At 53.3% G+C, this 24691-nt stretch overlaps 9 protein-coding genes and 1 non-coding gene across 10 annotated transcripts, besides 1 other annotated feature; 4 read left to right on the top strand and 6 right to left on the bottom strand.

Annotated features, from left to right (window-relative positions):
* Nucleotides 1–415: 415 nt before the first annotated feature.
* On the bottom strand, nt 416–2068 carry CYME_CMI139C (hypothetical protein, conserved; the record flags this gene model as incomplete). Its single annotated transcript, XM_005536253.1, has 1 exon — nt 416–2068. The coding sequence occupies one exon, from the start codon at nt 2066–2068 to the stop codon at nt 416–418; it is 1653 nt and encodes a 550-aa protein (XP_005536310.1).
* A 2226-nt stretch (nt 2069–4294) lies between these two features.
* CYME_CMI138C (hypothetical protein, conserved) lies at nt 4295–5044 on the top strand (the record flags this gene model as incomplete). The annotated part of the gene is made up of 1 exon (XM_005536252.1): nt 4295–5044. The coding sequence occupies one exon, from the start codon at nt 4295–4297 to the stop codon at nt 5042–5044; it is 750 nt and encodes a 249-aa protein (XP_005536309.1).
* Nucleotides 5045–5654: 610 nt separating this feature from the next.
* Nucleotides 5655–5969, bottom strand: CYME_CMI137C (hypothetical protein; the record flags this gene model as incomplete). The annotated part of the gene is made up of 1 exon (XM_005536251.1): nt 5655–5969. The coding sequence occupies one exon, from the start codon at nt 5967–5969 to the stop codon at nt 5655–5657; it is 315 nt and encodes a 104-aa protein (XP_005536308.1).
* A 1217-nt stretch (nt 5970–7186) lies between these two features.
* CYME_CMI136C (similar to protein with DnaJ domain) lies at nt 7187–9166 on the bottom strand (the record flags this gene model as incomplete). Its single annotated transcript, XM_005536250.1, has 1 exon — nt 7187–9166. The coding sequence occupies one exon, from the start codon at nt 9164–9166 to the stop codon at nt 7187–7189; it is 1980 nt and encodes a 659-aa protein (XP_005536307.1).
* A 1597-nt stretch (nt 9167–10763) lies between these two features.
* On the top strand, nt 10764–11480 carry CYME_CMI135C (single strand binding protein, SSB; the record flags this gene model as incomplete). The annotated part of the gene is made up of 1 exon (XM_005536249.1): nt 10764–11480. One exon carries the CDS (start codon nt 10764–10766, stop codon nt 11478–11480), a length of 717 nt encoding a protein of 238 aa, XP_005536306.1.
* A 167-nt stretch (nt 11481–11647) lies between these two features.
* CYME_CMI134C (hypothetical protein) lies at nt 11648–13276 on the bottom strand (the record flags this gene model as incomplete). Its single annotated transcript, XM_005536248.1, has 1 exon — nt 11648–13276. The coding sequence occupies one exon, from the start codon at nt 13274–13276 to the stop codon at nt 11648–11650; it is 1629 nt and encodes a 542-aa protein (XP_005536305.1).
* Nucleotides 13277–14471: 1195 nt separating this feature from the next.
* Nucleotides 14472–16543, top strand: CYME_CMI133T. Its single transcript, XR_002461326.1, has one exon. It is a non-coding gene; the product is annotated as a hypothetical transcript (transcript).
* On the bottom strand, nt 16237–17565 carry CYME_CMI132C (U3 snoRNP component Sof1p; the record flags this gene model as incomplete). Its single annotated transcript, XM_005536247.1, has 1 exon — nt 16237–17565. The coding sequence occupies one exon, from the start codon at nt 17563–17565 to the stop codon at nt 16237–16239; it is 1329 nt and encodes a 442-aa protein (XP_005536304.1).
* A 171-nt stretch (nt 17566–17736) lies between these two features.
* Nucleotides 17737–18631: a sequence feature (possible transcribed region).
* A 1382-nt stretch (nt 18632–20013) lies between these two features.
* On the bottom strand, nt 20014–21663 carry CYME_CMI130C (probable zinc protease; the record flags this gene model as incomplete). Its single annotated transcript, XM_005536246.1, has 1 exon — nt 20014–21663. The coding sequence occupies one exon, from the start codon at nt 21661–21663 to the stop codon at nt 20014–20016; it is 1650 nt and encodes a 549-aa protein (XP_005536303.1).
* Nucleotides 21664–23326: 1663 nt separating this feature from the next.
* On the top strand, nt 23327–24451 carry CYME_CMI129C (hypothetical protein; the record flags this gene model as incomplete). Its single annotated transcript, XM_005536245.1, has 1 exon — nt 23327–24451. One exon carries the CDS (start codon nt 23327–23329, stop codon nt 24449–24451), a length of 1125 nt encoding a protein of 374 aa, XP_005536302.1.
* Between the last annotated feature and the right edge of the window lie 240 nt (nt 24452–24691).

Below are 24691 nucleotides of genomic sequence, written 5' to 3'. Positions count from 1 at the left end.
TTTTACACATCATCAGACCAAGTGCCCCTGTGATGTAGCAACTTGTTCTGCTCTCCATACCGTCCGTCAGAGTCTCTTACTGCCCGAATTCTGCGTTTGCGCTGCATGGTCACCACGGAAACAGAACACCGCTAGCTAATAGCCTATCGCCTTACTAGGCGGAATCACAAAGCTTCTTGGACGGATGCAATCCTAGAGCGCGATCCTTGTCAAGCCGCCCTGGTCAAAGCCCTTACAAAGCAATAAATGCGGGCTGGACTCAAAAAAAGGATAAGCGGTCAACTCGCGTACACGACAGCTCTGCAGTGTACTCATGGGAAACACCGCAGTGCGCGGCAGCTGCCGGGCAACGCTGCAACTAACTGTGTCCATTTTGCGCACTGCGTGCGATTTTTCAAACGAGCAAGCACCCCCATCATGCACGCAACTGTGATCTTTCTTTTCGAGCGCTTGCGCCCAGGCAAGAGACAAGGATCCGCGCCACCAATAAAACAAGCAGATCCAGCAGAAGCATTTTGTGGCCCCAGTATGAGAGCGCTGACCAAACGCGCAAGGTGCGATCTCGAGTAAGCATCACGAATGATATAATGAAATAGTTCAGCGTTGCGCTCGTCCATACCAAGGTGATGACTCGTACCACTGCGGCAGAAAGGCGATTTCTCTGAAGCTTTTGAGCCAAGCCGAGGCTTCGGAACAATCGCCGCCATTCCCGCTCAAGGCTTGTCAAGAATGCACTTGTAACAAAAAACATATAATAACCTGGAGCTATGCCATGCCAGATCGCCGATACAACGTAAGTCCCGTAAAGATCGAGCTGATATTTGCGAGGTAAGCGCTCATAAACACAACGTCTCAGCCAGGTGTTTGTGGGCTTGTTCCACGCTGCCGCTGCGTCTTTCAGACTACCAGCCAGCTCGAATGCCAGGATATCAATGGTGCGGACTCGATCGAAGCGGGGTCGCGGTTTTCGGGTTCTTACTATAGCCGGTGGACGAGTCCCAGGATCACCAGAGTTCGGCTCCACCGAGTCCACGTAACCACTGAAACCAATTCCAGACAAGATTGCAGCACCCTCGGATATTTTGAATCCAAAGTAGTACTTGCAACGGAGTCCCAGCAGAGAGAGCCAGATTCGCAGGTACAACCGCCATAATCCTTCGGCACGGTTTCGGAGAAGCCAGTTCTGGTCAGCAAGAAGATCACTCGGTAATTTCATATTCGCGAGTTGGAAACAAAGCAGTAACAGCGCCGCCTGAAGGAAACGGGCGAGAGAAGCAACAGACAGCTCAAGTATATTCGGGCGCCGCATCTCTGGCACTTGGGCACCAGATTCATTGCTGCCTGCATTGTTGAGCTGAAGTGCTGGCGCCAAATCGTGCGCATTGCGATACCAGTCCATGTACTCGAAGGCTGGTCCCATTAGAAAACAGGGCGGAAAGAAGGCGTAAGCTAGCGTTTCTAACAAGAGCGGAATCTCCCGCACCGCAAATTCTGCCCTGGCACGGGACAAGCCCGTCGAGAGTGACTTGGGTGAACCGTCCGAAACACTCCAGGCCAGGGAGGACAGCTTTTGGGTCACGATCATTTGCATGAATGTTGCATCGAGGTGCCATCCAAAAGGATCCGTCAGTTGTCGATGAAGATGGAGAGAGAATAGGAATATGAGATTGAACGCGAAGACGATCGGGGCTGCTCGGGATGGTCCCATCAAGTGCATTAGCTGAAAACTGACGAGCGCTGCCGTCAGTGGATAGAGCCAACCCGTTGCACCGCAAAAATTCTGACCCAGAAGCGCTCCACCGTAGACCGATAGCAGGTGGCGCCATCTAGCCGATGGCAGACACCGATACACAAATGCGAAAACATATGCGAGAAGAAGCAGTAAAAGAAAACGCATTTCTTGCTCGGAGGCGATATGGAGTTCAACGGCTTTCGCCACCGCCCGGGAAAAGATCCGAGGCAGTGAGAGGTATGCTCTCCCGAAAATTTCAGCTTGAGCGACCGTGTTCTTGTGCACAAGTGCTGCTCTTGTTACGAGCACAGAGGCTTGGGCAGACAGCGCATTCATCTGGGAAGGCAGCCGATCCTTGTTTTCAGTACCCAAATATATGCTGCCACGGAACGAAGCTTTCCGAGTATGTCGGGCTCTGAAACTGAAAAATCGCGCTCACAGGTATGCTCTACCGTGCTGCGCGGACGACGCTTCGTAGCAACTTGTGAGCGCGAGCGGCCTCTGTCGAGGAGTGGTTGGGAGCTCTCGACCGCAGAGCCTAGACGGCGTGCCGATGACTGACGTAGAATCCACACCCAAAACTCTGCAGCTTGAAGCCAGCGCGTTCAGCGTACTAAAGGAGTGCAGGCAACCTTAACAAGATCTCCCTTAAAGAACCTTAGAAACCCAGTGCACCCTTTTGTTGATAACCTCTTTGTGTGCGAAAGCTCTGAAACCAGGGCAAAAGGACCTAGCTCCAAGTTGAGCGAGCCTTCAAGAACCCTGTAACGATGGAGAAGTACAAAAATCACAGCGACCTATCAGACTGGATCCTCTGGGTATCTCGCAACGACACAAAAGCAGCAAAAATAGGTCGTCAAGACAAACTCCCGAAGAGCAATGCAGACCACTCCAAGCCACCGAAGCAGTGAGTGCGAAGCTCTCCGTACGTATGATCGCCGCGCATTAACTTGCTGTAGACTTTCAACTCAATTCTATTCCAACTCCCCGCCTCGGTCTAAAGTAAAAGATCGAAATCACTTCGCAATGTACCGTATAGATCGTAGACGGGTTGCTAGTAGGATATGTGTTTTTAACTGCACAGTGCAAGGAGGACTGCATTCCTTATTCGGGTCAGTCATGCCACAGTACGCAGATGTTTGAGGAAGATTAAAGGAACACAAGTACCGGCGCTCCGCATCAGAAAACTGGTACCGTCAAAGAATCCTTGCGATCAATGATGGAAAACCACCCGTTTATCATCATATAGAGAGCAAAATCGACAATGGTAGTCCCTACGTGGATCTCTGTTTCTCAACTGCTTTTTCGTTTGATCCTGAATACACTGGGTTACAGTCGCGAAAAAAGAGTCCCGTTTCACGCACGGTCACCTTCCACCGAAATCGGAACTACGGAATTTCTGGAACTTCGCTATCCACAAAAAGCACAGGCAAGCCGGATTTGTTTTGAGTCGATGAGATTTCCGCTGGACGAAACGGCCGGAGCGCACTTGGGTATTTGCTGAGCAGGGCGCCCGTTGAATGTACGATAGGACTCGAAGAGAATGAGGACATCATCCGTATTTGCTGCAGCGGATATATTTGGCGGCCTCAGTGTCGCTCATCAAAAAGGCTCATAAAATGGAACCCAGTTTTTCCAACCATTGAAGACGTTCCCCTGAAGCCTAGCAAAGTCCTTCTACTGGACAACATGGCACTTCACCAGTCCCCCCTGCGTGCGACCTTTTGCGGATTTTACCATGATAGAGCTGCTTTTCCTTCCTCCGTGCTCTACGCATTTCAACCTTATCTAAAGCGTGTTTCTATCCTGAAACGTAATGACGGCTCCATTGGGTGGCTCGCTGAAGCGTTCAGCACACGGTGACACTCCCGGGCATATTTCGTCGTCCTACAACAGGTCCTTCTCTCCCGGGGAAGGTCCTCATCTAAGGGTGAAAAAGTGCGTTCATTTCCAAACATAAAAAATCTAAGGGAAAGTCATGGATACGAAAGTCGGGGATCCTGGATGGCCGCCATCGTAAGGTGCCGGGAAAAAACTGAAAAATCCTCTTATCGCTAACCATGGAGCAAAGAAGAGAGAGTGAAGAAGAAGAGGGGCAACTGGTGAGAAATGGTGTTTGGCCAACGACGCGAGAACGAGACTTTAGTGGCACAGAGGGCACGAGTGCTAGGAATCCTTGGAATGATGCGTTCAACAAGCGACAAAAAAACGCATGCAGTTCGTGGCCGGAAACTTCAACGCTGCTGCCAATATTACACGATATGTTGTGCTGAAAACGAGACCCAAGCAGCTGACGCGATCTAACTTCGTGGGGCAAACTCCCGGGGTCGAAGTATACAGGGAGAAGCTGAAACCGATACCAGCGGGCCGGTCGAAAAGGCTGGGAGGCGTCTGCATGTGGGCGTATATTTACGCTCCATGGCAGCGAATCGTTGATCAATCTTTTACGTCTTGTTCCTGCACAACCTTGCGCAAGAAATATTAGCAGCGTCGTTGGCTTATCGTACGTGAGCAGTCTTCTTGACACATAGATCGAGGATCTCGCTGCCTTCATGTCTCAGTATGCTCTTAAGCAGAGTGAGTCGCTGCTTTATTTCGCAAAGTCGAAATAACCTTGGACTCGTTTGGTTGCCCGTTGGGTTACCCCATCGAGTGCCTCTCCGCGTCCGAGTAGCTGTAAGTTCTATTCTGCCGCACGGTAACCACCACAAAGGGCAGGACAGCATTCGACCGGACAGAGGCTATCACAGAAATGTTTACAGAACCCGAGGCGTCGAGCGACAACGGGTAAATAGTCTTGCCGAGTCTACTGCCAGACAGTGTCTCTGTGCATCTTGGTTTGCGTCGCATTGCTCAATAGCCTTTTCTACGACCTCTAAAGTGTCTGCGTCTGCACCAAATGAGCCAGAGAAGCAGGCTGAATCACAAACAACAGAGTTGCGGCCTCTGGAAGTCTGCGGAGACGTCCCGTCTGTCGCGGAGGTTGCCATGTGGCTCGAAAAGGAGAGCGCTTCCAATGTAGTTGTTCTCGACATATCTGACAAAGCGACATTCGTGGATAATTTCATCGTTGCGACTGGAATGACGTTGAATCATGTTCGACACTTGGCGGACACGATGCAAAAGCGTCTGCGCGAACGAGGGGTTTTTGTAGAGGGTGCGGAACCCTTCATCGAAGGCCGTGATTCGGATGACTGGATGCTGCTCGACCTTGGTCGCTTTGTGATCCACATAATGACACCTGATGGGCGGGAGCGTTATCAACTGGAAAACTTATGGGCGGGCTCGGAAGCCGAGGGGGTCTCTAGCTGAGCTTGATGATACTAAGGTCGAGCCGTTGATATGCGAACCCAGCCAGAATACAAATCATGTACGGCAGAGCAGGGCGCTTATGGATGGTAATCTCTAAATGCCGCGGTCGAGATGTGGGTGTACGCCTGAGCGCTGAACTCGTGCCAGTTCAATTTGGAGGACGGAGGTGCTCGCTGTGTTCCTGCTCTTCCATCCTTTTGCCGCGCTTTTGTCTAGATGTGTAACCTCGAAATTCGAAGCGCAGGAATATGGGTTTGCGGATTCATGAGTAATTTAAGAATCTTTTGCAACTCTTCGGGGTATGATCCCTCGACGCTTTGCCGCTGGGATTTGTGATCGCCATTCGAATCAAGACCATCCAAGACCGCGCTGAACAGCGGTCCGTAAAACAACCGATGCCATCATCCAACTCATGTGTACAAGCCTCTGCTCTTCTCCTTTTCTGACGCGTAGCAGGCTCAAATCACCCATTCTACAAATTATCGATCTTTCTACATGAGCGCAGCTCGTGTGCGCTGCACCTCGCGCAGCAACACTCACAAGAAGAAAAGCTCGACATCGACCCGTGACGACTTGCTCTCAAGCACCCTCCGAAACTTCAACGAAGTCGTCAGGTCAAACTAGAACCCACTCCGTTCGTACGATCCACCCCTCCCTCTTGGTGGCTATCGACGCGTCGACACTCGACAGCAGCAGCACGACATCGCTCACGGGATGCGCTTCCGGGCGCTCCCGTCTCTTCAGTTTGTAAGGAAGGGGGCCCTTGGACTCGGAATTCAGTCCTCGCATCGATCGCCTCCGATGGAGGGTGCGTCACCATTTCGCACAAAGAGACCGTTCGCTTGTCAAAGTGTCTCGGCTTGCTCTCCCGCCTGGATCTTCCGTTCAGTGCTTGTTCCATCACGGACCAGATCGCAATCAGCATATCCGCTTCTGTTCGGAACACAGCAGAGAGTTTAAACAGGTCGTCGTATACACCCAACTTGTTTCGTATGCTGCAACTCGATTGAGAATGTCTCCGCAGCAGTGAGGAACGGGTTCAGGGAAGCAAATGCTCGTTTCGATCTCTCGACTTGTCCTCGACACGCACTGGTGCCCGACGCTCTTGGTGCCGAGACTGCGGCCACCGGCTCGGCGGCGGTCCACAGAAATCTCCAGCTCAGGTGCCGGAAAGTTTCCAACCGCCCTCATAAACCAAGGCCACCTACATAGCGCCGTCGAGCGCTTCATGAGGCGCGTCCTGCGAGCTTCATGCCTGTTGTTCCCTCCGTTCACCGGCCCCAAACAATAGGGACTGGTGTGTAGGAGGCCTGCGGACGTCGATGGAGGCCAGCGCCGACCTGGCAGCCGCGGAGGACATCGAACTGGTAGCGAGTGTGGAAGAGGTGCCGCAACGAGTACGAGAGGCGCCTCGGATCGTCGGAGCTCGTGGCGTTGGTCTCGACCTCGCAGCGACGGACGACGTATCTAAAAGATGGTCGGAACGTGGTGTCTGTCCTTGTTGCGCCTTGTGCGATCTATCTACTAGAGCATACACCGAGAGCAGGCATGGATGCCCCGAGATGCCCATCGATGAGCCGAGCACGTTGTCCACGCACCAGGGGCACGGATGCACGCTGAAACCGAGAGAGAAGAAGAGCGTGAACCAGAGCCGCATGCACGAGATGGTGAACGGTACGTTCATCGAATGTCAGATGAGGAGGCAATCGAAAGCGAGGTGCTTTCTACGGAGTGCTTCTGAAAGCAGTCACGGGCGCAAGCACTTTCTGCGGCGACCCTTGAACGCCTCGATCGACATCCGGAACTGTCTCGTGCTTCGGGGGCGCGTAGCGGGTCTGTTTCGAGTGAAGCTTCCGTGGAAACGGTTAGCACTTGTTTGAACATTGTGCTGAATGTCTGAGGCGTTTCGATTGAGAAAATCAGTGTCCAGGAGTGAGGACATTGGACTCTCGACGGAAGCAAGGCACTGGTATCATCCAGGCAGCATTCTCGAATGGCTGGTGCGGCGTCTATATTTAGATACAATGAGAACGTTTCCCCTGTGCAACTGGGGAACGAGAATGGTGGTATATTATTTGATATCACTGAGTATAAATATACCATACTCCCGGAACCCTTTAAAACTCTACCGAAAATTACCGACTATATGCCGAGATCATAGCGACGACGGCTCGACTCATCACGCAAGACTGAGTAGGCGAATACAATGCGCTGCATTCGTCGCTTGGCCTCCTCGTTCTCGTTCCTGTGCATATCCGGATGCCATTCTCTGGCTAGTTTGCGATAAGCCTTCTTGATTTCCGCATGTGAGGCTGTTCTGGAGACCCCCAGAACAGCATACAGATCCATGCTGCCAAAGGTCGCTGCAAACCCGCGATCGCTCCCGCCTTGATGACCCCTGGTGTTTCCATCGTTCCCGCCATATGCACCGCGGCCCCAATCATCCCTTCGATTCGTATTAGATTGATAACTATTAGCGTTGCCACGCCAGCTGTCCTGAGCATACTCTGTCCAGTCACCGCCGGCAGCAGTCCAACGAGCTTGCTCCTGCTCCCAACTTTTCCAATAGCTATTCCAGATATCGTCGTCGAAACGGACAGACCAGGACTCGGTATTCGCAGCGAACCATCGCTCCCATTCATCATCATCATCATCATTCTCTTCTTCTTCGTAATAACCATCAGTTACTTCATCTTCAACAGCCGCTCCGTTATGCTCGACTCCGTCAAAGTGCCTCGCAGAGTTTGATGACGTCGACGCTACCGCGTTGTGATCATCGTCACCACCAGAAGCGGGGTTGAGATCTTCGGGGCGAGACCATATACGAAATGTTTGCGACTGACTCTGGGGTTGTGTAGCTGCGCCCCATACCCGGACTTGCCACGCATGCGGGGTCGCCGCATACTCTCCTGGAGCGTGGGGGCGGCTCGAGAACCTCGCATCGTACCGATCAGCACTCTCGTTAGCGGTAGCGATATTCGATGCGCCAACGTTCCTGATCTGCGTCTGGTTCAGCAGAGACATATCCGCCATCATCGTGCGTTGGGTGATTTCGGCAATGGCAGACTCTCTGAGCCCTCGCCCACGAAGAAGCGTATGAATTTGTCGCTCAAATGCACTATTTCCGACACAAATCAGAGCTGCTGTGCTCTCCGGCTTACCGACATCTAGTATCCGCTTTTGAACTAAATCCTCTAAGTCCGCGTCCCGCTGCTGCAAGCACATCTGAATGCCGTATGCGATCCATAATGGAAAACGGAAACTGAATGGCACATTCTCCAAACGATCTACGAAGAACACGGCTCGAACTTGACACTTGCGGACTGTCCCTTCACCGCTGCAACGACGCCAGTCATCCCATTCGAAAAGCGAGTTTGCTGCTGCAAAGCCATGAAAATGGTCAGCGAAAAGGAAAAGCTCCGCAGGTATCGGGCCGTGAGGCAGCGCAATGCCGCGCCCAAGTGCTTTCGAGATCCGAACTTTGTCGCCCGTTCGTGGTGCCTCCATACGGGTTCGGAACCAGCGCCCAGCGAGCTTATCTCTGTCGAGCAGAATCTCAAACTGACCAGCAGCGTTTCGTGGAGGTGATGCTATCGTCGCTAGAAACCGCCGGCCGGTATCCACAGGGCTCTCTATCTGAATAAACTGGCCTGGAAGGACGTGGCTTCGGAAGCACTCACCACTAACGTCTAGTCTGACGATAAAGTATCGCCCGTCCTTGGAAACGGGCGCAGTGCCGACAACACTCGCATATTCATCAGCAAGCCCCTTGCTCGACCAGAGGAAAGAGGCAACTTCAGGATCCGTCTGGCTCTGGCGCACCTGGAACACGTTGGTGGCGAACCAGCCTTCAGCGAACGCCGGGCGTGCCCAAGTTGCAGCGTTCCGCTCGGCATCCTTTTGCCCTCGCAGCCAAGAAAGTGCGTTCAGACAACTCCGAAGCAACTCATCCTGCCAACTGAGACAGAGCTGAAGGCAGTTCCTTCGCTGCGTAAAACCCGAGTTTGCTGCGTGCTGCCGCTTTCTCACACAAGTGCCTTTGCGGGATTCACTGACCAGCAGGGAACCAGCTTTATTGCAGCTGCTGACGAAACATACCGACTTAGTCAAAGGGACCAGCATCAAGTAGAGGTAAGGCAGCGCCTTGAGGCCGCCGCAGCACCACCCTGCAGATCTATCTCGTTGAGAATGTTTCAGTCAAGGCGCTAACCGAATCGGTATTAGCAGTAACACTGGCGTAGACCGTATTGTCCATATGTGTACAGATGCGCGTCTGCGCGTCATCACCTGTGAAGACCTCTCTGCTCTATTCAGTTCGCGTAACGAAAGCGGCTGCTGTGCGAGAGCCCATGATCGTGTGTGTGCGGTCTTGCACCCCAGTTGGGTTCCATCCCAAGGGACGTGTCATCAAATGCCTTTTTGCGGTTCATAGCAGATGCATTCGAAGTGCGGTTGTTTTCAAAAATAAAAAATTCAAGGAAAAATTATGGATACCGAAGCCGAGGATCCTGGAGCGCCGTTAACGCCGGCTGCAGGCAAACGATGCAAAAATCCTCTTCTTGCCTGCCATGGAACGAAGAAGAGCAAATGATGAAGGAGAAGAAGAAGAGCGGAGATAGGCGAGCAAAGTTGTTTGTCCAAAGGAGCGATGACGAGATAGAAGTGGCACAGAGGGCACGAGTTGAAGGAATCCTCTCATTGGTGAGTTCAACCAGCGGCAGTAAACTCATGGATCTCGTGAATGGAGACTTTAACGCTGCTATCAATATCAGACGATGTGTTAAACTTACAACGAGACACAAGAAGCATACGCGATGTAACTTCGTGGGCAGCCTTTCAAGCTCGAAGTATACAAAGAGAAACGGAAATCGATCGCAGGCGGCCGGTCAAAAAAAGCTGGGATGCGTCACCGAGTGGGTGTTAGCTTATCCTCCATGGTCGTGAAACGTTTTTCGTTGTACTGAATAGATGATAAATTTGTGGTCAGGTAGGTTCATCTCGCGAGCCATGCGTCAAACGCCTCGCAAATAGGCACCCAGTCTAGTATAACTGTTTCATTGAGGTGGCCCGGAGCGTGCAAAGGCGACGCATGTCGAGCCCAAGCGCCGCAATCAGCAAGCTTAACTTTTAAATGCAGCTTCGAGGAATCTAACGGCTTATCCGAGCGCCCTGCTGTATAGCAAGACGTGTAGCATAGTTGAGCCTTCCCCATGGACGAGTATAGAGCGCTCGGTCGAATGGGGGAACGATTATGAACCCCCTTCCCCCGCTAGACTCTTTCCGGATACGCGCGCGTTGTTGCATGGCTCACATCCTTGCCAAAACATTGGGTTCGGACTGATCTATTCTATTGCTGGAGCAAAGCCTCTCGTGCACTGCCGAGCGCTGAAACCGGCGACCTTGCGTGCATGACCTCAAGGCAAAACCTTGTTGCGAGAACATCTGCAGATCTCGGCTCGATGTCTCTGCAGAGTTGTTTCGGGAAGTGCTGCCCTTCGGAGCGATCACTAAGAAAACAGACTTGTACGGTAGCATTCGGTCGATGTCTCAGCTGAGGCGTTTCGCGATTGGCCGTCTTTCAAAGCAGCCATTTCAGATCAGAACTATGTAGTTAGATACATATCGCGACAGAACTTGCGAACGCTGCCATCGTTCCCGTTCAATATGTGCTGTTCCGCAGCGCCTTTGCGTTTCGAGCGGCATACCTAAGGTTTATTTTATGCAGGCCTCGATTCGTGCGCTATGGAAGGCGCGAACTGCACTTTCGTTGCGGGGCATACCCTTGCGCTCTGTAACGTCAGGTCCGGAGTATATAAATCCTTTTGCTGAGGGTGATGAAGGCGCCAACACGACAGTCGCTCGGGAGCGCTTCAAAACGTCGGCGACGCAAATGAACTCTGGTGTGGCTCAAGCTCGGGCTTCAGTAGCGAGCGTTAATCGTGTTTTGCTCGTTGGGCACGTCGGTCGGGACCCCGTCACGAGACAACTCACAGCAGACGGAAGTACGGTGACGTTGTTTCCGCTGGCCACGAAAGAGTTTACCTCGAGTCAAAACGCAAGTTCCCAGGTGTTGACCCAGTGGCATAATATTGCAATCTATGATTCAAAGTTGGGAGAGATCATACAAAACGCCTGTCGCAAGGGTTATCAAGTTTACGTTGAAGGCAGACTTCAGAGTCGTCAGTGGACGGACGCGAAAGGCGTCGTTCGCACGCACTTTGAAGTTGCTGTGAGTCCCTTCAAGGGTTCCGTGCTGATTCTGAATAAACCAGTCCCCATGTCGGGCGCCAGTGAGGGTCACAATCAGGGAGCGCGTGCAAACCACCAGGGTCAAGGTAGCGGAGACCATGGAGCACCGATCTCGTCTTCCTTTCGCAGGAAGCCGGACGGCATCAGCAAGGACCTGCTTCCCGAACCTGAGGACAACACACATTGAAAGATCGCCGCCTTTGAGAAGCGTTGGTGTGGCAGCGAAACGATCAATATAGCAGCCTCTAGAGCGCGGCAATCTTCCAGACACTCTCGGCATTTGCCCTCATACAAAATTTTCAAGAGGGAAGGAGCGCCTAAGCGAGCCGCAAACAGTCAAGCACGATGGCCCGGCTATGTCTCAATGCGTACCCGAGAAGCAAGAAGGACTTGGGGCCCCGGGGCGTAACGGCGTAGGTCCGGATGCAGAGTCAGTACGCGTTCATTGGCGGGCACAATTAGAAGCATACGAGCTCGTTGCGGAATCGGCACCTTCAGCGCTGAATCTGTTGAGGTTAGCTCGTCGAACAGATCAGCGAACCTTGATCTGGACTCTTTCACCGCATCCCGTGTGGGCATCAGTACAAAGACCACTGATGCAGCGCCGAAAATACGAATGAGCCAGTCCCTGTCGACGTGTTCCCGACCTTGAGCGAACAACATTTGCGGAAACCGGGCTCGCTCCTCATCAAGCCGCCCGGCATCCAAGAATGGGGCCCGTACAAGGACCTCTATGGGGCGGTTTTCATCATCGTGCAAGACGCATGACCAAGATTCTCCAGCTAATGCCGCAGTGGCCGGTACGCTGTTACCAGCTTGCAGTGCGATGGTTCGATCCGATTCATTCCGCAGGGCTTCTGCTAGAAACGGTGGCTGCAAACTCTCGAAATACTCCCGAAGCTCATCCTCGGTCACTTCATTCGCTGGATCTAATTCTTGACATAACGCTCGAAGCCAAGTGTCGCAGTCGCGGTCAAGGATTTCGCACCACTGGATCCACTCCTCATCGGTGACAGGCCGTGGCCGAAACCACTGGAGACGCGCGGTAGGGTAAAATGCGTCTCCAGGCTGTGATAGTATGTTTTCAATGGTCTCCTCAGATGTGGCCTCGAGCGCGTATAAAATCCTCTCGGTCATGCCGCAACGCTTCGGGATCTTGTCCTCGTTCCGCTCGAGGTAATCAAGAACCCGCTGCAACAGCAAACACATTTGTTCTGGGGCTTCGATGTTCAGTAGCCAGAGTGCAATCGTATCATCGAATGCGATACTCATACGGCGAGGCAAATTCTTCACGATGAAATCTTTCACAAACACAGGTAACTTGTCGCGTACGTCCTCCGAGACGAGGGGCAAAAACAGACGCGGCTTCTCTTCGGGTTGCAGGGGAGACGACGCGCTCGTTGTGCGGACCCCATCGCTCTGCAGGTCACCGTGGCTTGTAACGCTTTCGCGTGAGGCAATCTTTTGGATGTGCTCCAAGCGTTTACTTAACTGTACGCGTTCGTCCGTCAGGTGACCTACTCGAATGTTCTGAAGAAACCGAAAGCCACTCGTTTCCACGAGTGCGGCAACGTATTCTATTATCTCTAAAGGAATCTTGCAGACAACGTCTCGCGGAAGATCAGGAAAAAGCACAAACCGCAGAACGGTCTCGTTGATCGGCGGCTGAGAGCGATTTTGAAGCACCTTTACCACAATATCCCTGACACTGGCGAACACGCCTTCCGTGCGTCTCCAAAACAAACGCAGCGTGCGTTCTTCTATGTGGTTATCAGACTCTTCGAGGTTAAGCATTTTGTGCAGCCCTCGTATAAAGTCGGAATAGTTCGAATATCTTTCTCCCCTCACTGCAGAATCGCGCTGAACGTTCCCCGGACCGGAGCGCTTTCGCTCAAACGTTGCTCGTTCTTTCGCCCGTGACAAAGAGGTCGTCCGCCCCTGAAGCCGCCTCTTGATCTGAGTACGCTCATCAGACGCTTCCATACTCAAACCAAAGCACAAGCCCCGTGGGGGAGACGCCCACTTATTATCTGTTGCCGTCCGAACAACGTACTCGTTACCACACCACTCGACCAACAGTATACGCGCGCAGGCACCTGCGTTGCCCAAGCCTGCCATTGTCATCAAGGTGCTCCCCAAATATCCATTATTGTCAATATATGTACCGACTTCGCTGAACGGGTGCACGCATGTGTCGCTACCGCCGTGGTCCATGTCGTACTTGCTATGAGCGGGCGAGCTGTGAGCGTTTCGTACGGGAGCCGTAAATGGCGGATCGTATCCCTGAGCCTACCTGGTACTCCAGATTCACATGTTCCCCGGGAAATTAGGAAAATAAGCATTTCTGCATCCCAGATATGCACAAGTCCCAGCTGCGCGGAATGGTCTTCCCCTCGGATCGCTGAGCATACGCTGTGCAACCGGGCGGCCTCGTATCGCATCAGATTGTTTATCATGCAAGGTACCTTCCTCAATCGGATGCTTAGTAGTATCGGAGGGTGGAGCACCTTTATAGCACACCAATTGCACAGGGGAAACGTTCTCGTTGTATCTAAATATAGACGCCGCACCAGCCATTCGAGAATGCTGCCTGGATGATACCAGTGCCTTGCTTCCGTCGAGAGTCCAATGTCCTCACTCCTGGACACTGATTTTCTCAATCGAAACGCCTCAGACATTCAGCACAATGTTCAAACAAGTGCTAACCGTTTCCACGGAAGCTTCACTCGAAACAGACCCGCTACGCGCCCCCGAAGCACGAGACAGTTCCGGATGTCGATCGAGGCGTTCAAGGGTCGCCGCAGAAAGTGCTTGCGCCCGTGACTGCTTTCAGAAGCACTCCGTAGAAAGCACCTCGCTTTCGATTGCCTCCTCATCTGACATTCGATGAACGTACCGTTCACCATCTCGTGCATGCGGCTCTGGTTCACGCTCTTCTTCTCTCTCGGTTTCAGCGTGCATCCGTGCCCCTGGTGCGTGGACAACGTGCTCGGCTCATCGATGGGCATCTCGGGGCATCCATGCCTGCTCTCGGTGTATGCTCTAGTAGATAGATCGCACAAGGCGCAACAAGGACAGACACCACGTTCCGACCATCTTTTAGATACGTCGTCCGTCGCTGCGAGGTCGAGACCAACGCCACGAGCTCCGACGATCCGAGGCGCCTCTCGTACTCGTTGCGGCACCTCTTCCACACTCGCTACCAGTTCGATGTCCTCCGCGGCTGCCAGGTCGGCGCTGGCCTCCATCGACGTCCGCAGGCCTCCTACACACCAGTCCCTATTGTTTGGGGCCGGTGAACGGAGGGAACAACAGGCATGAAGCTCGCAGGACGCGCCTCATGAAGCGCTCGACGGCGCTATGTAGGTGGCCTTGGTTTATGAGGGCGGTTGGAAACTTTCCGGCACCTGAGCTGGAGATTTCTGTGGACCGCCGCCGAGCCCGGTGGCCGCAGTCTCGGCACCAAGAGCGTCGGGCACCAGTGCGTGTCGAGGACAAGTCGAGAGATCGAAACGAGCATTTGCTTCCCTGAACCCGTTCCTCACTGCTGCGGAGACATTCTCAATCGAGTTGCAGCATACGAAACAAGTTGGGTGTATACGACGACCTGTTTAAACTCTCTGCTGTGTTCCGAACAGAAGCGGATATGCTGATTGCGATCTGGTCCGTGATGGAACAAGCACTGAACGGAAGATCCAGGCGGGAGAGCAAGCCGAGACACTTTGACAAGCGAACGGTCTCTTTGTGCGAAATGGTGACGCACCCTCCATCGGAGGCGATCGATGCGAGGACTGAATTCCGAGTCCAAGGGCCCCCTTCCTTACAAACTGAAGAGACGGGAGCGCCCGGAAGCGCATCCCGTGAGCGATGTCGTGCTGCTGCTGTCGAGTGTCGACGCGTCGCTAGCCACAAAGAGGGAAGGGTGGGTCGTACGAACGGAGTGGGTTCCAATTTGACCTGAGGACTTCGTTGAAGTTTCGGAGTGTGCTTGAGAGCAAGTCGTCACGGGTCGATGTCGAGCTTTTCTTCTTGTGAGTGTTGCTGCGCGAGGTGCAGCGCACACGAGCTGCGCTCATGTAGAAAGATCGATAATTTGTAGAATGGGTGATTTGAGCCTGCTACGCGTCAGAAAAGGAGAAGAGCAGAGGCTTGTACACATGAGTTGGATGATGGCATCGGTTGTTTTACGGACCGCTGTTCAGCGCGGTCTTGGATGGTCTTGATTCGAATGGCGATCACAAATCCCAGCGGCAAAGCGTCGAGGGATCATACCCCGAAGAACCGACCGGGAATCCTAAAACCGCGCATCGACGCATTCTCTTTTCCTGCTGCACATTGAATCCCGCTGCGACACATCTAAAAAAAGTTCGGAGAAATATCGAGATGAAGGACCAGAGCGAGCTGGTCAGCGCTCCATTTTAACCTGACGCGAGCGTCGATCAACACTGAGCAGGGAATGGAGGTACGGGAAGGGACCTACCGGGCAGTCGAGGTTTACGCTTCCGATAACGACAGCGTCAACGTACCCAGAATGATCTGGCTCCGTGCATCGACCCTAAATCATCGAAAATAGCAGCCATCCACCTCCACTGTGCATACGTGGTTGACACCCGATGCACGTGTGCGCTGCCCTTGTGCACAAATCCATGCTCATCCGTGACCTTGCAGCACACTTTTGAACTACAGATCCTATTAGAGTCGCGTCATTTTCGCACACAGTGTGCCGGATGACCATCAAGACTTTCCGTAGACCTCCTGGAACACTCGCTATCCCCAGGGTCGGGTGGGTTTCGCTTTCGATCGTTAGCGTTCGTAGGGAAACTGTGACGAATCGACTGCTATGTCGATGCCTCGAGCCAGAGATCGCTACCGCGCCCTCCACGGATAGCGCGAGCTGCATAGTATGAGTACTCTTATCGAGGCACGATCCAGAAAAACCCGGGCTATCGGCGGCGAGTGTGCAATCGACGCCGAGTTTCTTTTCGTTGACGACTTTTCAACTCTTCTCTTTTCTGCAACGTTGCGTTATGGAGGTATCGAGGGAGGAATCGGCTGTGCAAAATGCGACGGACTGGAGGCAGGTACCGGTGGCGTTCGCGCAGTTTCTGCGCATACTGCAAGCTCCGTTTCTCGCGCACCAGCAGTTGCCGCAACGGTTCGGCGGCGTTCGTCTTCCAAACTCGGAGATCGCCATCGTCACTAGCACTGAGAATGAAGCGCGCGTCGCTGGTATATCGCACTCGGAACACATGCTGCATTCGTTTGGTAAAGTATACATCGCGGGATTTGCTCTCTCTACAGTCAAAGATTCGCACTGTATTATCATAGCTGCCGGTGCACAATTCATGCCCAGTTGGCGCGAAGCAGATGCTGAGCACTGGACCAACGTGTCCATGATATAGCTGCTGCGGCCGATCCATGCGTCGAATATCGAAGAGGTACGCATCGTGATTGTCGCAGGCTACGGCAAGCTGGAAAGGCCGCATCGGATTCCAAGATAAATCGTTGCACTGCATCGGCAGCCGGTAGCGCGTCAGCATGGTTTTCTCACGAGTATCATAGACTGCTAGCTCGCGACTCGCAAGGCATGCACCCAACAAAGCCGGCTCTGAGGGATGGTAATGCAGTCGTCGCACAGCGACAGGGAGTTCCGCATGACTTACAAACCGTGTCAGAGGCTCTGAGCGATGGAAGTCCCAAACTTCAATCAAACCGTCCTCAGAACCTGTCGTAAAAACTGCGCCTTGACTGGGCGAGGCGCTGACGTCGCCGAAACCCCCCCGGAGGCGTCTATAGGAACATAGCGGAGTCCAGGTACTCGCTCCGTCTGCAACAGGCCAGCGCCACAGCTGGACAACGGACTGCACCGCGTCTCCCTGGCTCGCTGAGAGCAGGAAACGTCCGTCACACGTTGCTGTAAGACCACATACAGGGGCAGCGTGTCCGAGGCGGCTCTGCACGAGACTCTCTCCCGAACCTGCGCTGCGTTGCGATAAGCGCCATATACGTACCTCACCGTCGCCGCTCGCAGTTGCGACCTCGGCCATTCGGATGGGGTGCACACTCATAGCATAAATACCGTCGGCATGGCCTTCGTAAGCGGCAACCAACGGCCTCGCCAGTGCACGCTCAATCTTCGCTGAGTTGAGTGCTCGCTTGTACTCCCTTGCGCGCTCAAAGGGATGCAGTTGAGGATCCAAGTTCCGGATCGTGCGAGCCACCGCCGTCTCTTTGAGTTCACGCTCGGAACGTGTCAGACAGTAAACACGCATAGCAGTGGAGGACTTTCGGAAACGAGGGCCCCGTCGAGGTTGTGAAACGAAGACTCAACGCTTGCGTTGACTCCTCAGGCCAAACTCGCTGCAGTTGAGACCTGCATTGTACTCGGTGGCGTGCCGTTCGTGCGGCCGCCTGCGCTCTGACGGATAGCGGACAGTACTTTTGCGGAAACGTCTCTGGGTGCAACAGTGCAGCACGTGTGAGTGCCGTTTCACGATACGAGGTGTTTTTGCGGAAGCAGCTCTGGGTGCAACACTGCAGCACGTGTGAATACCGTTTCACGATAAGAGGTGTTGTCGCGGAAGCGTCTCTGGGTGCAACACTGCAGCACGCTATGGACGAGCGTGAACGAATAAACGTCCCGTGTTTCTCCTGATTTTAACCTTTGGCTATGGATTTTACTTTGAGAGGGATACGATCCTTGCGGCCACCAACACGTGATACAGAGCGACACTAGCATGCTTGTCAAAACCTGCAAGCAACTAAAAAGACGGGCTTTGTGTCAGGGTCACGAGCGCAGGTGAGTTTGTGCCGCCCTTTGGTAGGTTCAACGCGTGCAGCGTGTCTTCGGAGCAGTGTTTCCGGCACTTTTGCAGAACAGCCACTGAGCCAAGCAAACATGCCTCTTTCAAGCAAGTCGTCGCTTTTAACCTGAAAAACTGCAGCTTGTATCCATCCGGGGATCCGAGAGCAGCTTATCGACCGCACACCAGAAAACAGTTCGGCAGTTACAGGGGCAACTTTGGCGCATCTGTGGCTTTCTGGATAGGTCCATTACCCGTACACCATAAGATAGGCGGGCCGCCGCAGGATACACACGAAAATGGTATACGGTCAACGTGCCGCTTTCACGCAATTGTATGGTGTCGAGCGCACGGGATATCCGTACAGGTAATCCCATACGGGAGTGCGTTGTTTGCATGGTACAGCGACCATCATCGCCAGACTCCAAGGTAGTACGCCCTGCAGCTGAAACAGAAGAAAATGGAAAACTGAACTGGTCGCGATATTTCTGGAATTTAGTTTTTTCCGAACTGTTTTAGACGTAAATCTCGAAATCCGACGTCCAAGCATAATGACTTACAGGTTTCTACATGGTTTCAGGATTTTGCTGTCGTTTTTTCGGGAATCGCTCCTTCGACGCTTTGCTGATGAAATACGTAGCTTCAGCTGCTTCAAGATGATTCGCGACGCCCTTAGATAAGAGTTTGTGATAAACAAAAATCATTATCCAATCTAACTTGAAGAGGCCTCCACTCTTCCCCTTTGCTTCCGTGCAGAATTTTTAAATCACACTTTCTCCGAGTCTTCGTTCTTTCTATACGAGGGCAACTCGTGTGTTCAGCAACTCGCAACGCTGGAGTGACGGAGATAAACCCCGACCTCGTCCCGTGACAGATAGTATAGAAGCGCATGCCGAATACTCATTGAACTTATTCGGCTACGTAATAATCAATCCCGTTCGCAAGAAAAATTATCCTCTCTTTACGGCTTTCGAAGAAACAGCATGCGACCACAGCAGGATACCTGTTATAGAATATTCAAGAGGGCGCTCCCGTCTCTTCAGTTTGTAAGGAAGGGGGTCCTTGGACTCGGAATTCAGTCCTCGCATCGATCGCCTCCGATGGAGGGTGTGTCACCATTTCGCACAAAGAGGCCGTTCACTTGTCCGAATTTCTCAGCCTTTACTCGACACTGGATTTTCATTCTGGTTCTCATATCAAGGCCGACATCACCGCGTTCCAGAAAGCCGCCATCGAATGGAACAGTGTGCGCTTGCGCCTGCACAACACATAGTCCTCGCGGACGAGATAGCCCTGAAGGAGACTGTGATCGTGCGGCGAGACACCTGGCGCGGGAATATATGAGCGCATCCAGCAGAGCCTTCTGTACCGGTCACGGACATGTACAGTGCGCTGATGAAAACGTTCACGCTCAACAGAGAAGCGTACCGAGCGGGAGGTGTCCTGGACATATGCGAGCGCCTGAGCGCAGTGAAGGACCACATCTGCGAGACGCGCACCGATGCTATGTGGTAAGATGATGGAAATCGCATGTTGAGCATAGATCGCAACTACAATCTGACCACGACTTCACTGACAACAGCTGCGAAGCGCCCAATCGGTGCTTTCACGCATCCATCCATATCGTTCGACTGCCGACGACGGAGCCGAAGGGACAGGGCAGAAAAGCATACTGAAAACCTTAGATTTCGAGAGGAGAAGCAATCAGTCGCGGAAATAGCCCGAAAAACTGGTATTGATGATAGCAATGGGAAGAGACCCAAACTGTAGTGTGTACTCCCGAGTTAGCTATGTAAACCAATTCCATTTTACCCTATCATCGGTGCAGTTCATCAGGCACGCGCATACAAATCTTCGTTCAGGAGCTGCGTCAAACACACCGTGGACCTCGACGCGGGACCCTGACTTGCAAAGCACTCAAACCATGAAACCCGTAATGCTGTGTTCTGGTTTCAAATACAAAGCTGCCACTCTGGAAACGTCCTCGCGCCTTACGGCCTCAAGCCGATCGAGAAAACGAAATAGTTCGCGAGCATCGCCTTTCATCAATGCAAATTTGCCCAAAAGTCCAGCCATCTCGTTGTTGTTCATAATGGCGTTCAGCAGGGAGACGCGGACTCGCTTTCGAACTCGCTCTAGTTCCTTGTCTGTGATGTTCGCTGGATTCTGCAGGTGCGCTGCGGCCGTGTGCCATTCATCAACGATCCGTTGCATATCCTGTCCCGGTATGGGCAATGCGGAAAAAATTCCCAGGTTCACGTACTTGTCACCGGGAAACCCGAGACTGAAGTTTGCAGAAGATGCCTTGCCTGTTTCGATGAACAACTTGTAGAGGCGGCTGAGGCGTCCGCCATCCAACATATCTGAAAGCACGCGTAGTGCCGCTGTATCCGGGTCCTGAAATGGTGGGACGTGATAAGCGACCAGACACATGGGATTCGAGGCGAGGTCTATCTGGAAGTGCTTTGGTGACTGGGGTGAATATTCCCGCGGATATCTGGGTATCTGCCGTCGAGAAGCGCCCGTCCCAGGAAGATCTGCAAAATATCGAACAGCCAGGTCGTGAATCACCTGGTGCTTCACATCACCGACGATGACAAATGTAAGCCGAGTAGGGACATAGAACTCGCGAAAGAACGAACGCACATCAGCTGGAACCAGCCGTTGTATATCCTCTTTGTATCCGATCACGGGGCGTCTGTAGGGATGCTTTTCAAAGGCGACCTCGAGAAACTCCTCGAGGAACTTGCCCACGTCATCGTTATCTACTCGAAGGAGGCGTTCTTCGAGGATAACGCGACGTTCTCGCTCAAATTCTCGAAAGACTGGATCTCTGAATCTTTCAGACTCTAGAGCAAACCACAACTCCGTTCTATTCGCAGGAAGGTTGTAAAAGTATTGGGTTGTGTCTGCTTCTGTTGCTGCATTTAGGCCGATTCCGCCATTCCGCTGTACGAGTCGACCGAAAGCATTTTCATCCACGAATGCTTCCGCCTCTCGTGAAAGTGTCATGATCTGCTCATGAACTGCTTCAGGATCGGCATGCCATTTATCATACAGTCGATCCAAGTCGCAGAGCAGACGGGACTCTGCCGCCCAATTATTCGTGCCTATCTGACGAGAGCCCTTGAACGCGAGATGTTCCAGAAAGTGCGCCATCCCGGTTTTACCGTCGGTTTCGTCTACAGCTCCGGCGTCCACGAAGCTGATGAAGCTCACAGTCGGTGTGTTGGAGCGCTCCAGCACCACGAACCGCGCTCCATTTGGCAACTGAAACTGGTGCAAACCGCGCATTTGCTCGGTCAGAAAATCCTTCAGACTGGGCACCTTCGTAGTCGTTGTTGCACCAGCATTCGCAGCTTTCTGACCTAGTAGCACACCGGCAGAAGAGAAAACGTAACTGAGAAAGCGTCGGCGACTGCAGACACTGCCGCTTGCGAACACGTAACCACGCCGACGGCGCTCGCGGGAGCCTTGGTAGCGGGTTCTTCGCTTGGTCTGCGTCCGCTTCGGCGACTGACAGAATCTTTCGGCAGCTGTTGCGTTGCAAAACGGGAGTATGCCCATCTCCGTGGGCTAAATTTCTCACGTCGCCTAGTTGTGATGCAGACGGCTCGCACAGTCTGGCTAAGCGAGTTCGCGGTCGCAGTGAAACTGCAAGAGATAGGAACGGCACCTATGATGCCGCCATACCCCGGGATGAGATCGTCCTCTCGAAGGAAATTCCACTCTGATGTGCAATATCGCCGACGCTGTGCTACGTAAATCCATGCACTGCCTGGATGCGATACTCTTGTCGAGTATCATGTTTAGGACTGCATGAGGCTCTTTGTCTGCGCTCACGTCGAGAAAAAGAAATGTTCTCGACTCGTAAACATGAATCAAAAGGGTGCTAGCGACCTCGATCTTTTACGATGTGCGGGAGATGCGCTGTGCTCTACTGCACGATTTGCACCTGAGTGTTCTCTTGCAGCATCAATTTTCATTTCATGGCGACGCTTGTGCCCAGTGCGCTGTTGTAAAACGGGAACGCACCAGGCCGCCACCGGCACTGCATACATACGCACATTGCAGCTGAAATACGCTTTTACAGAAGCGAATGATGCGCTCCGGTGCTCACTCGGCATAGCTGTATCACTAATGATGTGTGTCTGTCGAGCGCGAGGCAACGCTTCCGGGATTCTCTCACGCAAACGAATCGGACATCTATCTGAGGCATTTCAGGACGCTCTACCGGGCAGAGCTGCGTTCACGTGTACGTACTGTGGAGGCTCATCTCTACGTCGCAGGCGGCTTCCGTTCATTGGATTCCATCACCGAAGAGCGTTCCTGTAAATTATTGTATGCTCTTTACCGATCAGAAAGAGAACATGGCTCACGTGACTCTCGCACGGACGGAACCTCGAGGAGTCCCCGAAGCTGCAACGCACCCGACGGCTCCGTCCGTGCGCTGCGAGGCCTCTGACCTATGCATGGGCAGGCACGCAAAAATGGACTGTGGAGGCATGGGCCATAGCGGACACGTAGCTGCGTCGTCTGTCTTACCACTCGGACAGCGACGATGGCAAGCGTGTCTCTGCCGGAGACATCCCGGTCAAGCGAAGGACGGACGCACCGTGGCCGCCCGATCAGGCGTTTCGACTCGCGCCAGCGCATCGTCGTGTCAGGCCGCACTGCTGGCCGACTGGCGCAGTGTCCAACACTTGCGAGGCGTCTGGGCGCTCGCGTGGCACTGGCGTGGCCTGCGTCTCGCGAATCGACCCGGTGAATGTCCAGATGTAGGGGAAGATTGTCCAGGATAAAACATACCCAGCGGGTCTTCCGCCGCCGTCGGGTGGCGCTTCGCAGTCCCAAAAGTCCATATTATTCTAGTTTTTTGTGGCTTGAGCACGGCCGCTCGCCTCCCTTGCGGCCGCGAATCAAAATATCTCATTCCTACGTCCAAACGCGTCGAGATGAACATTCCGCCACCAGCATTCTTGTTGTGTGTAACGATTCTTCTTCTACAAGACTAAGGACAGGAGCGCGCGCGACCGAGCTTGACGGAACCTGTGACAGTTTTTGAGTGGAACGCAAGAGCGTAAGGAGCTAGCCAGTGGCAAGTCTGCTCTGGAGAGCTTAGTACACAAACGTTGTTGTTGGTTTCAAACTGAGTCTCACTGCTTGGGTCTGCGTTTGTGTTTCCGCACCCTGCTCTTTGCATTTTCCCGTGAACCAGCTTGTGGCGTACATGTCGGCCGCAAGCTCCTCTAGAAGACGGAGAAGTGGGAAGCTTTTTGCTGGCAGAGGCTGGCACTGCTTGCGAGAGTCGACACCTACGCAGGGTGACGACTTTTCTCGAGAGTGCCACGGTGAGACGCTTACGAAAGAGACTGTTGCCGCGCCCATTGAAGACGAGGCGTTGTACGTGCAGAACACACCCAGGCCTTGTTCAAACCTGAGGCAGATCTCGCACTTACCGCGCGAGGGTTTGAAAACCAAGGGCGGGCGGCGGGCACCAACGACGAAAGCCCAGCCCAAGCCAGCGGCCAAGGCGCTAGGTCCAGCGACTCGCACCCGGTCTAGAAAGGAAAGAGAATCCGATCAACCGCCCGAGAATATGCATATTAACCCCGTGGCTGGAATTGGACGGGTCGCAACGGATGAGATGAATACGGAAACCATTTCCCAAAGCCCCCGACGGCTAGTTGCCGAGGATCGAAGGAGCGCTACGCCAAGTTCAGGTTGCTCAGAATCTGGTCGGCCGTACCGGAGTTGCAGTGCACGAAAACTAGACAATCCGACGATTTGTGAGGACCTCGAGCAAGATCGGTCGAAGAGGAGCTGCACGCATCGCCGCTCCTGCTCCGACGCCTCGTCGTGCACCGGATCGGGCACCTCGGCCTCTGAACAGAGCAGGAGTCGTCGCCGAAAGAATACTGCTGGAAACGCATCAGACACTCATATGAAGAATACGGATCCTATGAAAGAATCTGAAAACAGGACTAGTAGAATCGCGCAGTCGGCAGCCATAACTTCCGACGCGGATGCTGTCGAGCGACCTTGCACACCGGTTGCGGCACTGGCGGCGGCTGAACGCACACCGCCTGGGGCACCACTGCGACGTAGCAGCCGCAAACGAACAAACGTACCGCCAGAACTTGCCGAAAGCAACCGCTTCCGGCTTGGTGAGGAACGTCCCTGCACCGTTTCCCGGCGAGCAGGTGAGATCCCCGAGTCCGTCATCGAGGAGTGTGCGGATCGCATGCTCCTGAGAAGGGGCCACTGTGCGGTCTGTGGGCAGTTTCGACCGCTGAGACCCTCGGCAGCCGTCTGTTTTAATTTACAATGCAAGATTCTCTATGATTCAAGATAATGAATGAGCAGCATCTGCAACTTCTGACTCTTACTGGACGGGGATCTCAGTCGTTTTCACTGGTTATTGAAGCCGATACTATCTATGTGTCCTCATTCTGTGTCTTTTTTTCGAGTCTATTTCCATCAATCGTTTCCAATTAATATCTTACTTACTCGCGGACGAGCACCGAAGGGAATAAGTTCGGCTTCGGCCGCATTGGACTCCAGGCCGTCCAGCCTCTGCTTCTCACGTGCGATC

Source organism: Cyanidioschyzon merolae, chromosome 9, assembly GCF_000091205.1.
Source record: "Cyanidioschyzon merolae strain 10D DNA, chromosome 9, complete genome".
Taxonomy (NCBI): domain Eukaryota; phylum Rhodophyta; class Bangiophyceae; order Cyanidiales; family Cyanidiaceae; genus Cyanidioschyzon; species Cyanidioschyzon merolae.
This window is presented reverse-complemented; position numbering and strand designations above follow the sequence as displayed.